This window comes from Dendropsophus ebraccatus, chromosome 2 (genome assembly GCF_027789765.1).
Source record: "Dendropsophus ebraccatus isolate aDenEbr1 chromosome 2, aDenEbr1.pat, whole genome shotgun sequence".
In the NCBI taxonomy this organism is placed as follows: Eukaryota; Metazoa; Chordata; class Amphibia; order Anura; family Hylidae; genus Dendropsophus; species Dendropsophus ebraccatus.
In genome coordinates, this window is record NC_091455.1 from 105,960,456 (window position 1) to 105,977,660 (window position 17,205).

Sequence of the window (17,205 nt, forward strand, 5' to 3'; positions counted from 1 at the left end):
CCTCCTCACAGCCAGCAGCGAGGCGCAGACATAGTGCGCAGGCGCACTGCGGCGGTCCTTTTTGGCACATACGCAGTGCGCGGCGGACGCCGCAGTGCGCCTGCGCACTATGTCTGCGCCTCGCTGCTGGCTGTGAGGAGGGTTTCACAGCCGCAGCGAGGCCTCCGGAGAGTCCCAAACAACAAGGGACGGTGCGGCCGGTGTAATCGGCGGGCTGTGCGACCGCACGCACAGCCCGGCTGTGGGTGACCCGGCGGTCACCTTCTGCGCCTGCGCATGATGCTCCCGCACGCGGAAGACGGCGGGAGATGTGGACGCGCACGTCAAGGAGGCCTCAAAACGGAGCGGCGGCCGGGACATATGACGTGCCCAAGGGGGCGGGGCTATGTGGCGCTTCAGGGACCAAGCCCCGCCCAGTGGCGCTAGAAGATACTCGGCCAAATTACAATTTCAGGCAAAGCCACCTCATGAAACAGAAAAATAATTACAGGTATGCAGAGAGATATAGACGGGTTACACACACCTGTAAAGATTGGAAAATGATTATTGGGGGTGACAGTGTCACTTTAAATCTGTTGAAATTTGATGGTTACCATTAAATCCAACATCATGAACTTCATAGTTTAGGTCCCATTATATTTTCTTGTTACAAGAAAACATAAGGATAAAGTTATGTCTAACAAGTCTCCACAAAATAATGAGCAGAAAGCAGTGATTATTATTTCCAACTGTCCAGTTAAAGTTCAGTCTAGAAGATTACAAGGGTTGTCCTATTTATTCAATTTCTTCAACTAGCTTACCATAGAAGGTCCTACTAGTGTGCTTTACCCATGATCCCATGATCAACTGTTAGGCCTTATTTATATATATATATATATATATATATATATATATATATATATATATATATATATATATATATCTATATCTATATCTTGAGCGGGCATTGCTGAGCCTGGATCATGATGTTGCAGGAGCGGGGGGGCCAGAGCGGTGCTACGAGGGTATAGGGATGGGTAAGTATATGTTCTTTATTATGTTCCTCCACCCCCTTTCTGCAGTGGATTTTTTTTGTGGCTTGGAGTTCTCCTTTAACAGGTCTACTTTCTTCTGGTGTGTGTTTGGTTTTTAGATTATATTGGATGATAGTTACTATATATATATATATATATATATATATATATATATATATATATAAGCATTTTTATAGGAACCACTACGATATTAATTTATAGTATAGAAAGTAGTAGTATATAGTTTTTGCTTGTAGTTATTTCCATAGCAATAACCAGTGCTAAATTTTATCATCAACATTTAAGGACAGCACTTTTAGAACCCTGTAAGGGCATGTGCACACTACGGAATTCTGACGGAACACCCGCCACGGATTCCGAAAGCTCGCATCCACTCGCGGACGTGCGCATCTCTGCTGTTCCCATAGACTCCATTCTGTGGTTTGCCAGATTCCGTCAACCCGAAAAATAAACCTGCTCATTCTTCATGCAGACCGCGCAATCTGGCACACTATAAAATGAAGCCTATTGGAGCAACAGAGATGCACGCGCCCCCGAGCTGCGGAATCCGTGGCTGGTGTTTTGTCTGGATTCTGTACTGTGCATATACCCTCAGCCTAGGAAAGAGAAATAGTTCCTTTGGCTAACTGGGCTTGATGGGAGTTGTATTTTGACTAAACGTTTGAGACCACTGCTTTGGTCTCTCTGATTTATGATGTTAAGGAAAACTTGGTTTATAGCACTGTTCTTGCTATAAAAAAAATTACTAGAACCCCAGTGCATCTAAGTAAAGTCAATGGCTCAATCAGGGTTTACTTGTATCAGTTAAAAACTGATCCTGAGTGGCTATTAGGGCTCCATTATGAACAAAAGCTAAATGAAGGATTTTTGGGGCAATTAAAGTGTATATACAAGAATTAGCACTTTTTCCCTCCTGCGTCTGTACAGCACTCAACAAGTGGGTGAGCAAGGGGGGTGCAGCGTGGTGAAAAGGGAGTGTGGCCTTCCCCCTGCAATCAGGGAATAGATTTCTGAGGCTGCTGCACATTTAGCCCAAGATACATTGGACGCACCTTTCAATGTATCCAGCATAGGTGAGAATGAAGGAATATTACTATATACCAGTGCATTTGTAATGTTAAAGTGATAAGATGGTCTGCCATTAGTTCAGTCTTCTTACAGCCAAGACCACAACAAGTCTTTACGTGGCTCAGCCTGTCAGTTCTCTTGACATTATACCATGTCGATCATTAAGACTTCATGTGGTGGGAGGCAGCATTTTCTTCAGTTGTGTGGGGAAGGTGAATGAAGGCAGCAGTGTGAGAGGCCTATAAAAGTGGTGGTGTTAAGAACTTTTAATGTCAAGAAGACTTCTCTAAATTAAGCCTGTAATTACATTAAGATTCTCTCCTAGTGTAATGAATATACACATAAGTAGAATATGTTTCCTCACACAGATTTCCCTGTCATTCAGTCTCCTCACTCACATTAAAGAGCTCAGGAGAGAAAATAAATTGCAATTAATAGGTGTGAACTTCTTCTATAATCAGATTAGCGCAGTTTATTACATTTAGTCCCGTGTGTACTGACACAGCAAATGGTAGAAAAGTGAATATTATTCATCTCCAAACCAATTTCACATGTGTGCTGTCTGTTGTGTTGTTTGATACAGCAATATTCCATCGTGTATCAGCCTTTCATGGCTCTTTCATCTTCAGGGCAGAGAATTTACAGAGAAATCTGTGTTGGGTTATATTAGTAATACACAATACTGTAAGGGAATTTTCTCATCCTAGTTTTAGTCTAGTCTGTTTTCCTTATAGTGAAATGGAGCTAAACCATTCCCCTCTTATCACTTATTTGAAATCCCAGAGGTGTACAGTTGGTGGAGTGACTGTGCTGACTACAGCTGGTCATATTTATCTACCCTCAAATATACTAGCCAGAGCAGATGACAAAAATCACCCCCTGTTAAAGGCTCTGGCATATCTATGCAGTGCAGGAAGTTAGCATTCAGTAATCTTAGGCGAGATGCAACGTACAGTGTGACATGGCAAACATTGGTCACGCAATCCCAGTAACAGCCAAAAGCGTAGTGTAGCACAATAGGGATTGTACAGAGTAGACAAGAACCTTACAGTGAATCTGCAGCCAGTGAGTCCCCCCCATCCCCCCCCCCCCCGACCCCCTGGTACTATTCAGGAGCTATTCATGTCCCATCCTGGGGTCCAAATATTTCCTGGTGCCATCCTTCTTTCTTCCTGCCCTCCGTCTTCTTTGCTTGACTCCTAGGCGCGATCTTCTTATTTATTGCCAGACCAATCTTGCACAAAACACTGAATCTATTATTAAAGTCACACACCGGGGAGAAGGTAACTTTACCTACTACCCTAAGGGTGGTTTCACACGTACAGGATCCGCAGCAGATCCACAGCAGATTTGACTAAATAACTGAACACCTCTTCAAATCTGCACCATCAAATCTAGTGCGGATCCTGTACAGTATGTCTGAACGCAACCTAATCTGCAGAAGATTTAATGGCACAGATTTGATGTCGCAGATTTAAAGCAAGTCTGCAGCTTCATATCTGCGCCATCAAGTCTGATGCAGATCCTGTACGTGTGAACACACCCTAAGGATGCTTCCACATGTACAGGATCCGGAGCAGATTTGATGGCACAGATTTGTTGATGTTGTGTTCAGTTATTTACTTACATTGATATCAAATCAGCTTCGGATCTGCACCATCAAATCTGCTGCGGATCCTGTACGTGTGAACGCACCCTAAAGGTATACTTGCCTTGCCCCTACCGTTATGGTGACCCACAGGGTTTTTGCATCTGTAATTCCCAAGAAACAGCCTTCATGAGCTGCTTAAGAACCTTTACAGCAGGTAAATCTCTGTGAAAATGGCCCATGAATCTCTGGAAAGTCAGGAGGAAACTTGTTAGGGGAAGAAAAAAAAAAAAAAAGAAAAAAAAAACACTGAAACAACTGGGTACTGGATAGAGAGTTGTTTTCGCTATTTCTGATTTATTTAGCATACATTTTTCACAGTTGTCGACTTTTTCTTAGTTGACACTTAGGCTTTGGGAACGAGGGGTGTAGCTTATTGTTGGTGTGTTTTGTGGTGGAGCGGTCTATTCTGGGTGTGTTTTGCTGGGGTGTGGCTTGTCATCTGTGCTGATTTTTTTTTTTCTCAGAATTTTCACTATATTGTCCTCATTGTAGGGACCTTACAGTTAGGACCATACACATATGTGCAAGATGCTGGAAAAGCTGGGTGACCTCTATCATACAGGGTACGAGATTCTTGGAAGGGCGGGTGACCTACTCCATCATACTGATACAAGATGTTGGGAAAGCTGGGTGACCCCCCTCATACTGATACAAGATGATAGAAAGCTGGGTGGTCCCCCTCATACTGAGTATAAAATGCTAAAAAGCTGGTTGACCCCCATCATACTGAGAATAAAATGCTAAAAAGCTGGTTGACCCTTATACTGACTACAAGATGCTGGGAAAGCTGGGGGACCTCCATCATACGGAGTATAAGATACTAGGAAAGATGGGTGACCTCCATCATACGGAGTATAAGATACTAGGAAAGATGGGTGACCTCCATCATACGGAGTATAAGATACTAGGAAAGATGGGTGACCTCCATCATTCTGATTAAAGGAAACTGGAAAAGCTGGGTGACCACTTACATACTGAGCTTGCTGGAACATATCCAGGACATTAATTTGCCAGGACAATCCCCAGACACTGGTACTGTTGACAACTATGCATTTTTATGTATGCACAACTGTACTTAAACGATTCAGTTCTCAGACAGTATTTTTGAGCACCCAGTTTTACAGTCTTGTGTAACGTAACAGACCACAGATCACACTCAGTAAGGCTGGGTTCACACTACATTTTTCCTATCCGTTTAACGTATATGTTTTATGAAAAAAAAACGGATGCAATTGTATGCCATCCGTTTGGATCCGTTTTTATATTGACTTCCATTATATAAAAAGATGGATAGAAACAGATGCGTTTTAACGTACATAAAACTAGGGTTGACTAGGTTTTTCTGTCCGTAAAAATAACCAAATAAAAATGAATAGGAACGGATAGGAAAAACGTAGTGTAAACCCAGCCTAACAGTGCTGTTGCCATTACTGTGTGGCTGTGCTGCTTTGTGTTGCCCCTTGACTGCCACCTGTCTGAGCTTTCTCCTCCAGTCCTCTTCTTGCTGATGCCACATGCCTGCACTATAAAGAATGGGTTTCAAGGGTCACAGGGTTGAGTACTTTTGTTTTACATGTATAGTACCGTAGTTATAAGCTTCATAAAAAATGTGTAATTGAGTAAGTACAGTTGTAGCTAAAGTAGCTATTGTTGGATGCTAAAACTACATTTACATAATTCTTATGGGGAAAAACCAGTGTTCTCAAATTGCTCAGTTCTCAAGTAGCATTCCACAACAGATTGTGGTGAGTACAAAAGTAGCACTGTATATATTTACTTATTTATTTATTGTCCTATACATCTCCTCATTCACCATGGCATGTGCTGACAGTATGTGACCCCTTTTGTTGAAATGTTTCCCATAAACTGCACAGAGACTTACCGACAGAAATATGAAAGATTATAGAAAAATCCATTAGGCTTGGTTCACACTAGCGTAATACAATTATGCCCGCAAGTCCCTGCCTGACTACGGGTCTGATGACCTGAACTGACAGCTGTCAGTTTTGGTCATTGGAGGCATTCTTTGGCTAGAGCTTGCAGCCGTAATATTGAAGCAAAATTGTGTTCATATTATGCTAGTGTGAGCCTGGTCTAAATGTCTCCGGGTAACAGGTTGAATACATGTTCTAATAAAAAATTTGATCTGTTTTATAAAATATTTTCTTCTAAAAATAGGAATGTTACTTCTGAACATGGGCATGCATTATCTGTAGCCGTGTTCATTGGCCTGTAGCTAATATGTGACAATAATGTACTGTTTCTTTATACGAGGTATCTTGTGAACTGAAAGTAGGAATGCAAGCTTAATTTAGCGTAACTTCAGGTGAGAGTGATCACCAGCGTACGGTATTATTTGTGGGTATGTCATGCCTCACATCATGGTAATCCTGATGCGATGCATGCTATTTACACTGGGTGATGATATTTACACAGAGACAAATGTGATATGTGGTGGCCACTAGATGGCGATAGAATTCTACTGTGCTGAAACTGATGAACGTTACAGAGGATGAAAGTCTATCTCTCATCTTATAGGACTTTTTTTTTCTCTTTGTTTTATACACTGCCTTGGTTTGGAGCTAAGTGCTCTCAGAGATGCTGCAGTCTTGAGTTATCCCTTAAAAATGATTGCTGTTCTTGTTGCTATTTCAGATTCCCCTGTGCAAAGTAATCCGGTTTAACATTGACTACACAATTCATTTTATTGAGGAAATGATGCCTGAGGTAAGGAATAACCCCTTTATTGCTGGATTCCACTAAATAAAATTCATGGTCGGCTTAGATGACATTTAATTGATTAAATGTGGACTTGGGCAATTTTCTGTATACACATTTTATTACCATTCCCCTGTTGTCTGAGCACTGGAGAAGCAGGAATAGATTTAGTAATAAGTAGCAGAATTAGCCTTCACCACCTTCATTATAGCTCCTTCCTTTGATGTCCTTTCAGCTTAGTGTTGTTGACTGTGCTAAAACCCAATGGGATACGCAGGCAGCAGGTGAATTACAGGGTCACTTCTCTACCTCGTCTCAGACATTGAAGCAGTTCATGGGCAGGACACACATATGCATTTTATTATATCAGCACCTTTTCCAGCCGCAGCAAGCAAGTCAATAGCAAATTAACTTGTTCCATTTTTTTTGGTCCTTTTGTTCTTGTCTGTTTTGTCTAAATGAATTAAAAGGTGACATTCAGCAATCTAGTAGTTTTTTTTTCTGCAATGTGAATGTGAGTCGAGTGTTCTGTATAAAACAGTCACTGAGCCGTCTTTCAGTTTTTCGAGACCGGTCATAACTCTCTGTTCCAGCTATACTTGCACGCTCCTATGACTTGCAATCCATTTCAAAGACATAGCTGCCATATTGCACTGTGCACAATACCCTGCAGAGCTGTTCTTCACATTAAGGGTAATTCTGCCTCCAGGTAATAATGTGTGGAGAGATGGTCATTCAGAACTAGTAATGAAAGCTACCTATAATGGACTGCAGGGCATCAGTGTTAGCATGGCCCTGGATTTATTTTACCTGCCAGCCTTTTCAATAGAGGTAGGAGTTAATACCAAGGACAAGGCTGTGTTAGAAAAGTTCTTTGAAACGGCACGGATAATCTGCAGATCGCATTCTTCTACTAGTTATTAATCTCATTCTTGCTCACGAGAAAAAAAGAACGCCCATTACACCCTGGCGCTGTGTTGCAAGATATGTTTATTGCTTTTATCATAGCTTTAGGGGAGATGACAATCTCGCTTTCTCAAATAGACACGGACAACTACAGCGCTGCGTGCAGAGTATAATTAAAGTCTAATGAACCAAACGTTATTATATTAGCAGAATCTAATTTTCTCCCCGTATTATGCTATTGTACGCTTTTGTCCAAACATCATCGCCTCCTCACTGCTTTTTATGCCTTGCTATTTTGTTTTCTCTAATATTTAAAAGGTCTGGAATGACATTTCTAAATAAGATGAATGCAGACTTCAAAATGATTCATTGTCTGCTATTGAATCTGTCGTAATGTTGGCAAACTAGCAATAAAATACAGCAGGGAACCTGCTAGTCTTAACGTAGTCTTATTGTCATGCTTGGCTGCCTATGTGCGTACAGATGCTTAACAATGCATCTTTGTCGCGCAGAACATAGCAGAGGTGTACTGAGCTGGATGTAATTTGCATGGTGGGAGTTAAAAAAATAAATAAATAAATAAACGTCTGTTTGTCTCTAAATGGGCTTCTTTTATAATGATCTATGGATGTAGGAAAGCCATGATCCTTACTAACTAAATAATGCTAATCTGCCACTGAAATTGCTAGTGATCATTCATGAGGCCTGGCTGGAAGGTGCTGCGCTGGTGCAGCTATATAGAGAAGGCCCATCTGCCTTTCAAATTACTGCTTACGCTTCTGAGGTTGCTACAGTACAAAACACTGCATGCTGATGGAAAGAGAACTGGATCTTAGAGAATACTGATCGTTGCAGGAAACCTTCATGACTACATCTTGTGCCAACTTTTATTAAGAAAGCACATAGAAAAAAATGCCCAGCCCCCTGTGAGACTATGAATACCAAAGCTTCTGCCGTGTGGGCTGGAAGTCACTTTCTCATTTGTACAAGACATTGCATTGAGTGTGTCAACACACTTATGTTTTTAAAGCCGTGTTCATTCCAGTATCATATGTTATATTATACTGGGGATGCAATAAAATACACTATATTAAAAGTTATACTCCTCGATCATGGTCCCACACAGCTCCTGTTCCAGCAAGTAGTTGGTGGCTTGGAGGGAAAAAAATTGCTCCTCTGTTCACTATTGGTCTAGTACCATCTTTGCTGGCCTCAAGTATGAGCATGTTTTATGTTTGTTTGTTTTTTGACTTCCATTCCCTCCCCCTTTTTCCCTCTTTCAAATTTCGGGAAATGTCCATTAAACACCTTTTAATTAGTGTCTGCAATTTTCCTTACTGTTAAAGGCGATAGCCAGTCAAAACAGTACATACAGTATGAGAAGATTACCTTGGTAAAGTCTGTAATCCTATGCTACTAGTCATTTCTAAAATGAAAATCCTTTATAGAACACAAGACAGTTTGACAGTATCACATAGCCAGATTCAGTGACCTTTTCAATACGCTATGGTAGAGCATGCAAAATAGCCGACTGTTAGAAATCCAAGCACGATCATATGTCTTAGGAAGTTCAGCTGATCATGACTACTAAAAAACACCTGCAAAGCATAAAGGGTACCTCTAGTGCTGCCGATAACTGCATCATAAATGTACCATGTGCACCTAGCCTAAGGCTTAGATTTTACCAAATAGCCTATGATGAACTCATCACCTTCATAAAAGTTGTTTACTAATCTAATTCCCTTGTGAAACCTAAAGTGCATGCCCTCCTCATATCATCATCATCATCATCATCATCATCATCATCATCATCATTTTATAGCCTTGAGCACCCTGCTTTAAATACATTGTATTTACTTTCTTGCTACCCTCCCCCTCCTATACCCGAGATATAGGGGTCTTACTATTAGATTGACTATAATAATAATTATATCATTTATAGAGCACTTAGATGTTATGTGGGACTACTGTATTTTCCTGCGTATAGGACAACTTTTTAACCCAGGGGTCATCTTATACATCAAGTGTCGTCTTATAGGACTTCTGAACTGGACTGGAATCTGCAGTCGCTGCATACGATGGGAGGAGCTCAAAAACAGCCGCCACCGTATACAGCCACCGTATGAAAGGCAGAGCAAGCTGCAGATGTCCGGGGTATGGGGAAAAAAAGATACGGTAGAGTGGTGCTGTGCCCAGAGCCCCCTGAGCCTAGCATTCCCACCCCGATCATTAGCTCATTGAAGAGTACACATAGTCAACCAATAGTACCAACATATCGCCAGGAACACAGGATAGGAGGAAAAAAGTAAAAGCAAGGTTGCGAGCAGGGCGCCCAAGCCTGTAAAATTATATAAAAAGTTTTTTTTGTTTTTTTTTTAACCTGACCACAGGTAATCTTTGTGCTTATAAGGTACAGTTGGAGCAATGAAGGAAGGGTGCACTTCTTGTTGTGGTCACTTTGATATCTTTTACTACTCAATATAACAGTAAGATGCCTTGGTATGACGACCCTTTATATGTGTGTCTGCTGGCCTCATCCTCTGAACCCCTCTGGAGACCTAATGATGGTATCACTACTAATATATAACTTCTCTTTTTTCCTCAGCATTTCTGTGTGAAGGGACTGGAACTGTTTTCTTCCTATCTGTTCAGGGACATATTAGAGCTTCATGACTGGAATCTTATTGGTAAGTCTGTTTTACTTGGTTTCTGAAATGCTTTACCCCGTGGGCTTTAAATGCACTGAACCATTTAGTAGCCTACGTGTCATGTCTGTTTCTTATTCCTCAGTATTACTGCATGCAGGAAAAAATGTGTCTTGTTAGTTCTACTTATGTTATTTTGTGTCAGGATTCAAACCACAAACCTAATGCATTTACATTTTTCTAGTCACTTATAACCCACTTGTTGTAGTTTCTTCACCTTACTTGTTTATTTTTTTTCAAGATTTTTTTTTCCCTTTAAGAAGTCCTAGTTTTTGCTTATTTTTTGCATTCATAGAAGGGAAATACCACACAATGTGTACAGTGAATGTAACATTTATATATTCTAATACCTAGAGAAACATACATATATAACAATATGTTGTCATTTCAAAGCCACTCTGGCGCAATTCACCCTCCACTATAAGCCAATAGGTATGAAGAGCCAGGGATAGTCCTCACACGTAATAGATATTTAATGGGTGACAAATGCAGAACGTGCTGGTGAAGGTGCACACCCACTAGGACATACTTCTGACACGTGCTAAAATGAATCCACAAAACAAAAACGGCATGTACAGTCTCACACTAATCCATCAATAAGCACTCACTATAAGACACTAATCCATCCTCGCCAGCGTATGGAACAAAGGTGCGTATCCTACCTGGGTTAATTGGAACTGAAGTTCAGTGAATATGGAGCAGGGCGTGATGGTCCGCAGTGTAGACTGCAGTAGTCTGTATAATGATCCTGGAAAGGATGCCGATCCAAGTTGTGAATGTTACAACAGTAGAGAAAAGTAATTTATGTCCAGCAAGAGTGTCCAGCCAAAATGTATTGTTGGCCTATCCCTAAGAAGTGTCATCCATATCAGATCTATCAGGGTCTGACACCCAACACCTCTAATGATGAGCTGTTTGCCAGAGCCATACAGCTGGCACACACTGTACAATATATCTTAAGGGTGCATTCACACGTACAGGATCCGCAGCAGATTAGATGGTGCAGATATCAATGTAACTAACTGAAAACAGCATCAAATCTGCTGTCGATCCTGTACATGTGAATGCACCCTAAAGCAGACCGTAACATCTGCTGTGTAGTGGCTAAGATCTGTTACTGAAGCTCAGCTCCAATTAAATTGAATGGAAGTGAAGTTGCAGTAAACAATCTTGGCCACTAGACAGTGGATGAAGCTCTCTTCTTCCTGCTCTGTTTTACTTTTGTGTACCAGTGTCTGTGTACTGTGTCTGCCTCTGGCAAACAGCCATTCAGTAAGGGGGGCTGGTTGTCAGACCCTCCCTGATGTAACATTGATGACCTTTCCTGGGGTATCTGGAGACATTTTTTGTCTTTTGAACTATGCTCAGGGCGCAACTCAATAGAAAATAAATTCTAGTTAGTCTCATTGCTTCCCCACTGCTATCTCTGGCATGCCTCTGGCAAACAGCCAATCAGTAACGGGGCTTGTTGTGAGACCCTTACTGATCTAATATTGATGACCTTTCCTGAGGAGTGACCAATAATAAATATTACCTGGAGTCCCCTTTAGGATACATTCACATATAACGAGTTTGCAGCGTATTTTACATTGTGCATATCTGCTGCAATAGTCTTTATTATTAGAGACTATAGTGTTAGGATATAGGGTTTTAATTCCACTGCGAGAATGTATTGGCTGCTTTCTTTAAAGTGTCACTGTCGTGATTTTTTTTTTTTTTTTTTTTTTTGCAGAAATCAGTAGTCCAAGTGATTTTAAGAAACTTTGTAATTGGGTTTATTAGCCAAAAAATGAATTTTTATCATGAAAAAGCAGTTTGAAGCTCTCCTGTCTTCATTGTTCTCCTATGGAGAGAGCTAAATAAAAGACCAAAACAGGACAACAAAGAGTTAATCTACATATACCTCACCCATTATCTCCTCTGACAGTCACCACTGACCTCTCTGAGCTCTGATTACAGCGTTCACCCAGCTCTGTGCCTGTAATCCTCTGTTATCTGCTTTCTGCTGTCGGCTAACTTCCTCCTCCCCCCTCCCCTCTCCCCTCTCCCCTCTCCCTAGGACAGCCTGGGTTGTGTCTGATGCAACAAGTCACAATTTCCTGATTTTTTGCAGTGAATGGAAAAGAGGAAGGGGGGGGGGGGTTGGGAAAAGGCTTTTTAAATGCAAATAATGGCATATTTGGCTAATAAACCCAATTACAAAGTTTCTTAAAATCTCCTGGACTATTGATTTCTGCAAAAAAAAAAAAAAACGACAGTGACTCTTTAACTACTTCCATACAGTGCTGGTAAAAATAAGACACCATGCTTACCTGCTGCTGTTCCTTTGGCACACTCCCGTCTGCTTCTTTGGGTCCCAGCTGACTTAGTCCGCTCAGTCAATCACTGGCTGCGGCAGGACAGTGCGGTTGTTAGCTGAGCAGGCTGTCATCAGGTTGGGACTAGAGAAGCAGATGGGAGCGTTCAGCGTGTCTTTATTTTTTTTACCGACACTGCATGGAAGTCACTACATTCTTGCAGCCGAATTAAAATCTCAGCGAGAGTTACATTGTGAAATCCCCTGCAAACTAATCACCTGCAAACGTACCCTTAAATTTAAATTTCTAAAAATCTGTGTCCTCTGTCAGTCGCCTTAATGTGTTACTTCTAATAAAACAGATCTTAATTAAAAACATGCCATTGGTTATCTCTTGCTGTTTGCTTGATTTTCTATCCATCTATGCTTTATAAATCCATCCAGTTTGCAAATAACTGATCTTTTTTTTTTTTTTTATATGCCACCACTCAGGTCCTCCTGTTGACGATAATAGCTCCACATGTCCACAGTTTCATTTTATGCCTCGCTTTGTAAGGTTTTTGCCAGGTAAGACTTTGGGTAATCTCGCCAACATAAATATTAAATCGCTATTAGGAGTCGTTTTTTATATTTTTAACTGTGCTCAGGACGCAACTCAATAGAAAAAAACAAAACTCTAGTTAGTCTCATTGCTTCCCTACTGCTATCTCTGTGTTGGTCTCCCACTACATTTTTTTGTTTTGGCTAATAGCTTGACAAAAAACTATGCAAGTGTCTCAATGGAGTACTGCTGCATACTTTTTGTACACACCAAAAAAATTGCTTACAAAATTGCTAACTTAAACCACACCCGCTCTAAGCGGGAAAAAAAAATCAGAAAGGGTGTAAACTAGGGCTGGGCGGTATACCGCAAAAATACCGATACCGTCACTGGCGTCGGTTAACCGACCTCAACTTAGCCAGGACGGTATCTGCGATATTTTTGTATTTTTTTTCTGCTGCTCCTCCACCACTGACATGCCGGCGTCTCTGCACACAGGGACGCCGGCATCAGAGCGGGAGGTGGAGGAGCAGCAGGGCCCAGGTGACAATGCCCCCCGCCCGTCCGAACACCCTCACCCGTCCAGTCCTAGGCCCCGTTCCGCCGCACCTGTCCATCCATGCGCCCACCCGTCAAGTCCGGTCCCGTCCGGCCTCCCTGCACACACAGCACATTGACATTGCCCTCCCCGGCACCAGTCCCGGCCGGCGAGCGCTGCACATGTCAATGTGCTGTGTGTGCAGGGACGCCGGACTTGAAGGGTGGGCGCATGGATGGACAGGTGTGGCGGGACGGGGCCTGGGACCGGACGGGTGGGCGCATGGATGGACAGGTGCGGCGGGACGGGGCCTGGGACCGGACGGGTTGGGAGGGTGGGGTTGAGGGCGCTCAGACGGGCGGGGGGCGGGGCGGGCCGCATTGTCACCTAGGCCCTGCTACTCCTCCACCTCCCGCTCTGATACTGGCGTCCCTGCACATGTTATTGTGCTGTGTGTGCAGTGACGCCGGCATGTCATAGCTGAAGGAGAAGCTGTACCTGTAGTCCCCTCAGTACCAGTACAGGGCTGTAACATAGGAGGAAAGAATGGGCTGCAGCAGGCAGGATAAGTTATTGCTGTGTGTGGTATCCTGCCTGCTGCAGCACATCCATTCCTCCTATGTTACAGCCCTCTATTGTTACTGAGGGGACTACAGGTACCAGCATGCACCTCCCTGTATAATACTCTCCTATCCACCTGCCATCCCTATGTGCCCCCTGTAAAGTTACACGCCCCTATTCACCCCTCCGTACAGTCATACCCCCCTATCCGCGCCCCCCCTGTTTAGTCATACACCCCTGTCCGCCCCCCTGTTTAGTCATACGCCCCTATCCGCCCCCCTATGGATAGTCATACACCCCTGTCCGCCACCCCAAGATAGTCATACACCCCTGTCAGCCCCCCGGGATAGTCATAAAACCCTGTCCGCCCCCCTGTTTAGTCATACGCCCCTATCCGCCCCCCTATGGATAGTCATACACCCCTGTCCGCCACCCTAAGATAGTCATACACCCCTGTCAGCCCCCCTGGATAGTCATACACCCCTGTCCGCCCCCCGTATAATCATACACCCCTATCCGCCCCCCCCTGTATAGTCATACACCCCTATCTGCCCCCCTGTATAGTCATACACCCCTATCTCCCCCGCGGGGGACACAGGTATATGTGCTACAGCACCGAGTGACAGGGGCCGAGGATTCCTGTGCGGGAGAGAGAGAGCGGTGCCCGGGGGAGCAAGGAGGTGCCGACCTATACCTGACCCCCTGCAGCCACTGAGTGACTGGGGATGGATAGATAGATAGATGATATGATATAGATAGATGATATAGATAGATGTTCTATCTATCTATCTATCTATCTATCTATCTATCTATCTATCTATCTATCTATCTGTCTGTCTATCTCCTATCTATCTGTCTATACATACACACACACACACAGATAGATAGATAGATAGATAGATAGATAGATAGATAGATAGATAGATAGATAGATAGATAGATAGATAGATAGGAGATAGATAGATAGATAGGAGATAGATAGATTGATTGATTGGAGATAGATAGAGAGGAGATAGATAGATGGATAGATAGATAGATGATATGATATAGATAGATAGATAGATAGATAGATAGGAGATAGTTCTATCTATATCATCTATCTATATCATATCATCTATCTATCTATCTCTCTATCTGTCTATACACACACACACAGATAGATAGATAGATAGATAGATAGATAGATAGGAGTTAGATAGATAGATAAAGCAAACAATATAGGCAGCACACTAAACGAACTGTAGAGGCCAGCAGTTCAATACCAAGTCAGCTAGTAAAAGATACTCTGCAGCACTCTGATGGTAATACAAACGTGGATCTATTCCATATAACAATGTGCAGCAAACTTCACAAGTAATATAAAATGTTTCGTCATCTCCTACGCCATTTTCAAGTGGCACTTGAAAATGGTGTAGGAGACGCCAAAACGTTGTGTATTACTTGTGAAGTTTGCTGCACATTGTTATATGTAATAAATCCACGTTTGTATTACCATCAGAAAATGGGGCTTTTAAAAGGGGCGTGTCATAATTATCGTTCAATTTATCGTTAGCGCGGTTACATGTACGATAAATCGCCATATTTATTTAGGCCATTATCGCCCAGCCCTAAGTGAAAGGTTCACACAAATCCTAGGTGGCTAATAAACCCAAGTTATTGGAGCAATTAGAAAATGAGGGAAACTTATGGAGTGATGCTTGTTTTGTTTGGATAATTTTTCATTGAAATTGTAAGACGGCGTGCCAGAATGTTTTATGTCTTACAGAATCTACAACTGATAAATGCTTTTCTTCATACTAAATGTGTGACTATCCCGGGTGCTTATTTTAAAGGGTATTCCTAGTTAAAAGTACTCATACACTATTCACAAGAATAGGGGCCCAATTACATCCCTTGATATTTTACGGAATATTGGAGCTCACTTGCCCCTCGTTCCCTGCTCGCTGCACAGAGCTATTACATGCACAGACAGCAAGCAGGGAGCAGTGGAAGGGGCCTTAGATTGTTTGGACGGCCCATCGAAATCAGCGGCGGTCTTCTGACGCTGCTCCTGTAACATGGAATGGTGCGCTGCAGACCATCGCTGATGTTTTAGCATGTGGAAAGACCACGATCTGCCAACCTAATGCACGTCGGCTGATCTTTGTCTTTCAACATGTGTATTACACTGAATCATTATTGTCCTGAACTGTCAGTAATCAGCCAAGTGAGGTCAATAATCATTCAGTGTAATAGGGCCTTAAAGCGAACCAATCTCTCAGATTTTCCAGATAACGCTTCTAGCGCTAGGGATGACATGATACCAGAATTTTGAGTTCGATATCGATACCATATTTTTTATTTCGATATTCAATACCATTTTGATACTTCAAGTATGAAAAAAAGCCTAAAATACTAATATAATGACCCCCCCACACACCCAGGCCGCGGATATGATGTGCACTACAACTCCCATCATACCTCCTTGTGCACTACAACTCCCAGCATACCTCCTTGTGCACTACAACTCCCAGCATACCTTCTTGTGCACTACAACTCCCAGCATAACTTCTTGTGCACTACAACTCCTAGCATACCTCCTTGTACACAAGGAGGTATGCTGGGAGTTGTAGTGCACAATGAGGTATGCTGGGAGTTTTAGTGCACAAGGAAATATGCTGGGAGTTGCAGTTGTGCAGTAGCAGCCTCCTAACACAACTCCCAGCATACCTCCTTGTGCACTACAACTCCCAGCATACCTCCTTGTGCACTACAACTCCCAGCATACCTCCTTGTGCACTACAACTCCCAGCATACCTCCTTGTGCACTACAACTCCCAGCATACCTTCTTGTGCACTACAACTCCCAGCATAACTTCTTGTGCACTACAACTCCCAGCATACCTTCTTGTGCACTACAACTCCCAGCATAACTTCTTGTGCACTACAACTCCCAGCATACCTCCTTGTACACAAGGAGGTATGCTGGGAGTTGTAGTGCACAATGAGGTATGCTGGGAGTTTTAGTGCACAAGGAAATATGCTGGGAGTTGCAGTTGTGCAGTAGCAGCCTCCTAACACAACTCCCAGCATACCTCCTTGTGCACTACAACTCCCAGCATACCTTCTTGTGCACTACAACTCCAAGCATACCTCCTTGTACACAGCTACCTAACTACCATGTAGAGTGGGGCTACAGTATAGGGGA

At 42.7% G+C, this 17,205-nt stretch overlaps 1 protein-coding gene across 2 annotated transcripts in view; it reads left to right on the forward strand.

The window, feature by feature from the left end:
* The window catches only part of DROSHA (drosha ribonuclease III), a 214,898-nt gene that overhangs the window by 40,719 nt on the left and 156,974 nt on the right, over positions 1–17,205 (forward strand). For both annotated transcript variants that reach the window (XM_069958135.1, XM_069958134.1), the window contains exons 10-12: positions 6,409–6,480; positions 9,983–10,064; positions 12,871–12,945. In XM_069958135.1, coding sequence (XP_069814236.1) covers positions 6,409–6,480; positions 9,983–10,064; positions 12,871–12,945 — 229 coding nt within the window. The remainder of the gene's footprint in view (positions 1–6,408; positions 6,481–9,982; positions 10,065–12,870; positions 12,946–17,205) is intronic.